The sequence below is a fragment of the Astatotilapia calliptera genome, chromosome 13 (assembly GCF_964374335.1).
Source record: "Astatotilapia calliptera chromosome 13, fAstCal68.1, whole genome shotgun sequence".
Taxonomy (NCBI): Eukaryota; Metazoa; Chordata; class Actinopteri; order Cichliformes; family Cichlidae; genus Astatotilapia; species Astatotilapia calliptera.
The window spans coordinates 8,014,531-8,022,864 of NC_137434.1; the positions used below are offsets into that span (position 1 = coordinate 8,014,531).

At 41.4% G+C, this 8,334-nt stretch overlaps 1 protein-coding gene across 2 annotated transcripts; it reads right to left on the reverse strand.

Moving 5' to 3' along the window:
* Positions 1 to 3,149: 3,149 nt before the first annotated feature.
* On the reverse strand, positions 3,150 to 7,951 carry pcbd1 (pterin-4 alpha-carbinolamine dehydratase/dimerization cofactor of hepatocyte nuclear factor 1 alpha). 2 transcript variants are annotated; one of them, XM_080287568.1, is made up of 5 exons: positions 7,701 to 7,857; positions 6,866 to 6,997; positions 6,691 to 6,771; positions 5,801 to 5,889; positions 3,150 to 3,219 (listed from the first exon to the last, which is right to left on the reverse strand). In XM_080287568.1, the coding sequence occupies exons 1-5, from the start codon at positions 7,701 to 7,703 to the stop codon at positions 3,165 to 3,167; spliced, it is 360 nt and encodes a 119-aa protein (XP_080143694.1). In that variant the 5' UTR covers positions 7,704 to 7,857; the 3' UTR covers positions 3,150 to 3,164. The 2 variants fall into 2 exon arrangements, with proteins under 2 accessions (XP_080143694.1, XP_026046223.1); XM_026190438.2 differs by lacking the exon at positions 3,150 to 3,219 and adding an exon at positions 4,691 to 5,658 and having other exon boundaries at positions 7,701 to 7,951.
* Positions 7,952 to 8,334: the final 383 nt, after the last annotated feature.

Consider the following 8,334-nt stretch of genomic DNA (forward strand, 5'->3'; position numbering starts at 1 on the left):
AAAAGGGTGGTTTAATGTAAAAGCATTGCAATGCCCTAAAAACTACATATCAGGTTAATATGTACATCACTTGAAACCAGAATTTATCTGCAAGCCTGAACATGTATGTCCTTGTTTTGTTAGCACTCATTTACCTTCATTTGTGGTTCATCTACTGTGGTTGGTATCATAGACGGTGGGAATGGGAGTTTTTAATGTTATTAATATCCACTAAAACTCTTAATTTTAATAAGAGAGAATAGGGGCATTAATATTTTGAAAGAGGCTAGTGATATCCAAAGCTCTCCAGCTACTTATCAGTTACTTGGATAATCAAGTAGCAGAAACTCAATTATTCCTCTGTATTCTGCAAAGTCACCTGTGTGTCACCTCGTTGTAATAATTTGTGTCCTAATTCAATCTACCTCAGTTTCCACTAAATGCAAACGTCATTATTTCATCCAGTGAAACCCATTCAAACTGGGCGTCAGTTTTCCATTTCTCACATAACAAAAGCGTTACAGCATTTGGGGCATTTGACCGACTGCACTAAAGTGTTCGTAAATACACTGAAAGGGAACATCTCCGCTGTGACCGATCCACAGATGGAGATTCTTTAAACTTGGGAGAAATCAGCTGTTTGCCCTGACTGACTGTGGACATGATGTATTCTAGTAAATATCTACTCAGCAGGATATGTTACTCACAGATTGATAACTTAACAATGCATACTGTAACACCAAAAGGACCTTGCTCTCTGTTTCTCACGAGCTTTCATCTAACGTTGCTGAAAATTCCTTGAATTTAGTTCCATGTTTGTGCAATATGTAACTTCTCCTTGATGAAGTGTAACAAATGGGAATGCTCTACATGTTTAGCAGAAACATTGTAGTGAATGACAACTTATCAGCCTTGATTAGTAAATTTTAAGCATTTGTGTGACCGCTCCTTTTTGCTTCATTTGACTCTTTTTGTCAACGTTTGTGTTTCAACTGTTTTTATTTACTGGGAGCTTTTTGAAGAGATTTGGCATGAATGTAATTAGTCTCACACGTGCAAGAATTTCCCATCTTGTAGCCAGTGCCTGGTTTAAAGACTGATTAAACAATCCAGCTAACAGTAAAAGTTCATACCATCGTGTGTCCATGCTTTCATCCTGAAATACTGTTGTCAGTAATAAGGTGCGGAAAGCCATGCTGATACAAAAAATTAAAAAGGACTAATCCTATTGCATTGAAGAAATACTACAAACTGATGATTGAATGTTCAAGAACTCTACGTAAGTTGTTTTAGGCAGTAGCTGGCACAGATAACCCTGTAACAGATTCTCTGAAGGTCTGCACAGTAAATCTTCACTGGCAGTGACATTATGTAGCAATGATGTGTTTGACCTTGTGCTGACATTGCAGCCTTTCCAACAGCGGGGATTGGGCTTAGCTGACTGTAGCAGATGGCTCTACAGTGATGTTTTCAATAAAACGGATTCAAATCATTTCTTAGTCGTCTTTTTAAGTTACAACAGGAAACAGTGTGACGGGGGAAAAATCATTTTAATGACAAAGTTGAAAAACACTTAGTACACAACACACATGTTGGGACCAGAGGTGTGGTGCTATGTGATGAACTACCAGAGAGCACCGACCACACGCATTTCCACGTTAAGCGGAGCATGTAAACATAGTGGCAGTTTACATACTTATTCATTTGTCACTGATCACGCGATCAAATGTTAGATTGCCTTTATGTACAAATCTTAAAGTCGTCTGTGCACAGTTTCAACTTAGGTTCCCTCCTGCTCTCTCTGTTCCTCGCTTTTTTCCTTGCAGAATAAGTGAATTTGTAACCGGTTAAAACTGATGGGAGGTGTGTGATCTTGTTGAGACAGCTGTTCAAGAGAGGCAGGTGGTGCGTTTCCTCCAGAGAAGTAAAAACCTGAGATGTGTGTGTGTAACAGCTGGATTTCTGGACACTAGATGAGGCCCAGATATGAAGATTGTGCGGCCTGGTCGTCAACCCAGTTCCGACATAGACCGCCCACAATAAAAGGCCAAAGGGAAACCTGTGCAATATTCATGCTGTCTAATCAGCACCTTGACATGCCACACCTGTGGGCAGGGATGGATAATCTCGGCAAAGGAGAAGTGCTCACTAACACAGATTTAAACAGATTTGTGAACAATATTTGATAGTTATGGGTCCTTTGTGTGAGTAAAAAATGTTTCAGATCTTTGAGTTCAGCTCATGAAAAATGGGAGCAAAAGTGTTGCGTTTATATTTTTGTTCATTATAGGTACAAAATAACCGGCTAAGAATTGCTAGATAATATTAATAATCCAGGTTTGGCTAGGGAGGTGTTTTTCTTTCTTTTTTCCAGGAAAGTAGCAGATGCAAACGAGCTGAGACGTGGACGGAGTGGAGGAGAAGATCCACAGGGGGAAATGGCAGGACCGCCGCGTCACTATCCAGAAGATAGTCATACTAATACTTGTTTTTGTTGTGGTATAAAACTGTTTTGGCTGCTAAGAGGGGCATCCTTTTTGTGAAGCAGACCGCTGGTTCACATCCAGGTGTGCTAGATAGTAGACTTCCAGATGTGTAGAGAAGCACATACCCCCATCACCGTCAACGGCACTGCTGTTGACGGTGACAGATTGATCTTCTGTAGAAAGTATGGTGAATGGACTGCTGAGGACTGGGGCAAAGTCATATTCTCCAATGAAGCCTCTTTCCGATTGTTTGGGGCATCTGAAAAAAGGCTTGTCCGGAGAAGAAAAGGTGAGCGCTACCATCAGTCCTGTGTCATGCCAACAGCATCCTGAGACCTCTCATGTGTGGGGTTGCTTCTCATCCAAGGGAGTGGGCTCACTCACAATTTTGCCCAAAAACACAGCCATGAATAAAGAATGGTACCAAAACACCCTCCAACAGCAACTTTTTCCAACAATCCAACAACAGTTTGGTGAAGAATAATCCATTTTCCAGCACGATGGAGCACCGTGCCATAAGGCAAAAGTGATAACTAAGTGGCTCGGGGAACAAAACGTTGAAATTTTGGGTCCACGGCCTGGAAACTCCCCAGATCTTGATCCCATTGAGAACTTGTTCAAGAGGCGGGTGAACAAACAAAAACCCACTAATTCTGACAAACTCCAAGAAGTGATTATGACAGAATCGGTTGCTATCAGTCAGGATTTGGCCCAGAAGTTGATTGAGAGGATGCCCAGTCGAATTGCAGAGGTCCTGAAAAAGAAGGGCCAACACTGCAAATACTGACTCTTTGCATAAATGTCATGTAATTATCGATAAAAGCCTTTGAAACATATGAAGTGCTTGTAATTATATTTCAGTACATCACAGAAACGACTGAGACAAAGATCTAAAAGCAGTTTAGCAGCAAACTTTGTAAAAACTAATATTTGTGTCATTCTCAAAACTTTTGGCCATGACTGTACAAGAAGCGTTGTCAGAGGAAAGCAGGGAGGATCAATCACTCCTGTCACCCCAGTCACACACTGTTCAAACTACTTCCGTCAGGCAGGAGGTACTGCAGTATCCGGTCCCGAACCAGCAGACTAAAGGACAGCTTCTTCCATCAGGCCATCGGACTGCTGAACAGTGACACTTCATAGACGCCTCGCTCTCACCTACCGGAACTTCAACACTGTGCACTCCATAATGTACATATATGCTATTCTTTTTTCACAATATTCAAACTGCTGACGGACGTGATTTGATGCCCAGCGCGCTGTAACTTGTAATTTCAACTGATAAAGTAAATGAAATCTCAAATGGAAGAACAAATTATTCTGCAAGGTTAGAAACACCAATGGTGAGAATTTGGAGGAGTTTGAGTCAGCAAGGGTCAGAGGTCACTAAAATTATGGACAACCCATCACACCTGCTCCATTCCACCCTTGTAAAGAAGCACGGCTCCTCCCTCTAACTGATTCAAACTTTCAGCCATGAAGAACACTTCAGGAAATCATTCCTATTGTTCTCTCTGTAAAAGTGTACAATAACTCTTCATTATGTGGCAGGATAAATACAGCATCTGTCTATCTCTCTATGTAGAATTTTCTGTGGGCAGTTCAGTGGGCTGTAAGCAGGAAGAGGAAGGGTGATCCAGAGTAGGAATCCAGTGAAATATTGGCATCACCTCTTACAGTTTCCTTGTAATATCAGCTGAAAGTTGAGAATATGTAAATTGGGTAGAGTTAATTTTCTCTGAAACCATACAGTTAATTGGGCTGTGAGTCGGAGTGGGAAGAGTGAGGATGACCTAGAGTAAGAATCCAGTGAAATATTGGCATCACCTCTTACAGTTTCCTTGTAATATCAGCTGAAAGTTGAGAATATGTAAATTGGGTAGAGTTAATTTTCTCTGAAACCATACAGTTAATTGGGCTGTGAGTCGGAGTGGGAAGAGTGAGGATGACCTAGAGTAAGAATCAAGTGAAATATTGGCGTCACCTCTTACAGCTTCCCTGTATTATCAGTTCAAAGATGAGAATATTGTAATGTAATTTGAGTAGAGTTTACTGTTAATTTTCTCTGAAACTGTAAAATTATTTGGGCTGTGAGGCAGAGGAGGAAGAGTGGAGGTAACTCAGAGGAAGAATCCAGTGAAATATTAGCGGCACCTCAAACAATTTTCTTGTAACAAAAAAACCCAAAGCAAACAACAACACAAAACCCCCCACAATATCAAAAATACAGTACAGCAATTTTTATTTAGTTGGGCATAAGGTCATGTGAACAGAAATGTACAGTATAGTGAGAAGACAATGCTTTGTATATGTTATCAACTCTTACAGAATATATAACATTTTGTTATTTTTAATGTGCAGTGTGAGAATCATAAAGTAATTTGTTATATATCAACTGCTAATATTTCAAAAGTCGAAGTGGATTGAGCAGTAAAATCGTGAAACGCCAGTATACAGAAAACTCGCGTTTCTAAGCCATTCGGCACCCGTACCGTAATATGCGTAAGAATAGTGCAACAACATTTTAGGTGCGGCTATCTTGACTGTGACGTCGTATGTGAGGGCTCACTTGACTGCGGTACAATACGGTGTAGACGAACACAAACTCATTTACGGTCAGGACCTGACCATACTCCCAGTTAATGAAGTTACTGTGCTGCATGCGCACATTACTGTTTTCCTCTCTGCACGTCATGTGATGATGGACCAGTCTGATTGGAAACCTGACCAACACCTTGAAACATCGCGAACCCATCAGATCACTGTCAAGAAATGAACTTGCTGCCTGTATTAACCATCCTTATGGTTGTGTGACAGCCAAAGCTTTAGCACCCTCATCATTTGGAGCAAAACAAATGTAACACAGTTACTGTCAGACGTGTTCCCGGTATTAATTTCAGCACAGTTTGAAGTTAATTGTATACACATACACTTAGTAAATCGTGTATGTACGATTTATTTAAATACGATGCTGCCCCCCAAAAAAGTTTGACTGGGAACTCCAAACAGATACGCAATAAGCTGCAAATATCAGTTTTATAGCTTTGACCATACAGTTTGGTTTATTGGATCATTAGATATTCTTTAATGACGTTTAAATTTAAGCCAGATTAGTTCAATTACAGTATTTTATTTCTTCGCTTGTTGAGAACTTGGCGGAGCATCGCTCCATTGCGCTCTGGCAGGAATGGGCCTATAGTTGGGACAGAAAGATGAATGTACCATTGGAATTTATACCATTTCCTTAAGCTTATAATTACCACCTCCCTTTAAATAAAAACCCATGTGAAGAGCACTTTAGTTTTCTCTGCCTTGACCGGTGACATTCTGCTCACATTAGAGATGCCTGGTCAATCAAGGTGGCCAAAGAGATGTCACGTTGGGACAGCCCTCCACAGTCATGCGTGCTGAGAGTTATCTGGACCTGCGTTAAGGAGAATGCACAAAGTGGTGAATCAATGCAAATTTGAATGAGTTTTCTTCAAAATACCACTCGACAAAGAGCTTTGCCGCCATTTGTTATGGAGTCATTACAGGTGAAGCATGAGCACAAGGTAAGACCCTGGGAAAGTGTCCTTTAAGGTTTTGACAAAACCAGACGACACCCTGAGTGCCCAACAGGAAACACTGCAAGTTTAGCAAAAGCCATTTTGACTTGGAAATGAGAAACTCACGTGGTATTAATCACATTAATTAGGGCTCGTGCCTACACAAGACACGCGTTTAGTAACACCTGTGTTAAATTACAATTTCATGCTAAATTGGCTGCCGTGTAACATGGATGTAATTAACCGGTTACACATTTGACGCTGAGAAAAGTCTGTTAGCACAATTTTCAGACACAGTCATGGGTTAAATTCCCGACGAAGAGACCTGCAGCTGCCATCTTTAAACGGTTCACAGCTAGCTAGTCGTTTACCTGACATTTGGTGTCGACTAGGTATCTGGTGTTTTAGAGCTTTGGGTGAAAATTACTTATCCCATCTTCCCCTAACCCTGGGTTAAAAAAATAAATAATACTTTTTAAATTCAAAAACAAAAAACACATGTTCTTTATTGTTTTAAGGCAAAAATGACATTTAAGAGAGGTCATTTTGAAGCTAATTCATGATCCCAATGTTGGGCTTTTCTATAGTAACAAAAGCCAGCTGTCCACAGTGCCAGGAAAACAACCCCCACCCCATAGGCTGTAATCTTATTTTCATATATTATTAGGCTTGCGTACCTTATTATAGACATTGAACCACTCAGGATGGTGGTCCAACTTCTCTGCATGTAAAGCCACTCTGGACATGAAGCCAAAAGCCTGGAGGGGGAGAAATACAAAAATTAAAATAAAAAGAGAGCGGTTATATGGGTCATTTAAGTTTAAAAGTGATATTTGACAATGATGCAAGAACCTGATTGAAGTCTTTGAAAATAAACTCTTTGTAAATAGCATCTCGTCCAACGACCTCCACCCACTGAGCGTTGCGTAGCAAGGGGAGTATGTGGGCCCTCTCCTCTTCAGTCAGAGCTTGGACCTTACCAGCCTGTGAGGACAGAGCAGAGGGAACAGTGCAGCAGATTTGAGAGGGGCAGTTTCACAAACACAAACTCTGATTGGTTGTAGAGGAAACCATCTGGAAACAATGAGAGGCCACATTCCTAGTTTAAAAATCTAGCTGGTTCAAAGGCATGTGGTGGTGGAGAGGGGGTGGTGGTGGTTGGTCTTTTCCTCTAACACATGATGCAGGGTCACAACACAGGTTCAAAGTGAAATTTATTTCATTCAGCCCTGCAGAGTCAACATTGCATAACATCGTCCAAATAGATAGCATTTTATTGCACAATCTACACATGAACGCTCTGTCCCTAGCTGAGCAGTCACAATTATGTGCCAGCAGAGCAGACAGATGTCAGGACCAGAGCCTCAGACCGAGCAGTGACATCAACAGGTATCATAGCAACGGTCTAATCTGCTCGATCTGTGGCATGAATGGGCACTACAGAAACGATTACCGCTGGTTAAAACCTCAAACTTCAAACAAACCTCACCGTGGCTTGCTGTGAACATCTCTCCTCCTCCAAACTCATGTTAGCATGCATGACACTTTATTGTATTTATCTAGCTTGAAAACCTGAAATGTCAGTCTGCAATGAAATCTTATAATGTAGAGCAGAGTGCTACCTGTGACAGCGAGGAAATGTCAACAGCTCCATGTGGGAGACAGTGTAGAAAGGTTGTGTACTCACCATGTCTGCAGAGGCTTTTCATGCACAGGGGAGATTCAGCTCCAGCAGCCTGTTGCACAGATGCAAATCTGCTGTGGGAGCCAGTGAGAGCAACTGGAATAAATCCATTCATGGTCCCCGCCTAGCTGCCCTTGCAGGAGCCTGAGCAAAAATCCTCACTGCTGCTAAGCTATTCAACCACCTATCAGCATGGGTTTAATCATAAACTATCATCTGTTGCACAAGGCATGCATTAGGCCAGCTATTGTAGCACGATTCAGCACAAAGGCCAGTGCAGCAGTGTTTGCTGTGTGAAGAGAGAAGACACTGTACCTTTTATGCACACATATCAAACATGAACTTAATCCTAAGAATAATTACCTGCTGATATTAATGTCTTTTCTCCAGTTGACATCAGATTTAAAAAGGAGGTTGGCTCTTCAGCTTACCAGAGTTCATGTCAAAGGTTGACAACCCGCTCTTGTTAGATTGCCCCGGTGAACTCATCTGTCACTGTGAGCGCTCAGAGAAATGAAGTGGTTAATGGAATGAAAACAGGGAGAGGATGTGACAGGAGATCAGCATTTAACAGCTGACTGGACCTGGAAATGAGAGCGCTGCTAAAGCCATTTAGTTAGCTGTGATTTAGAACAAA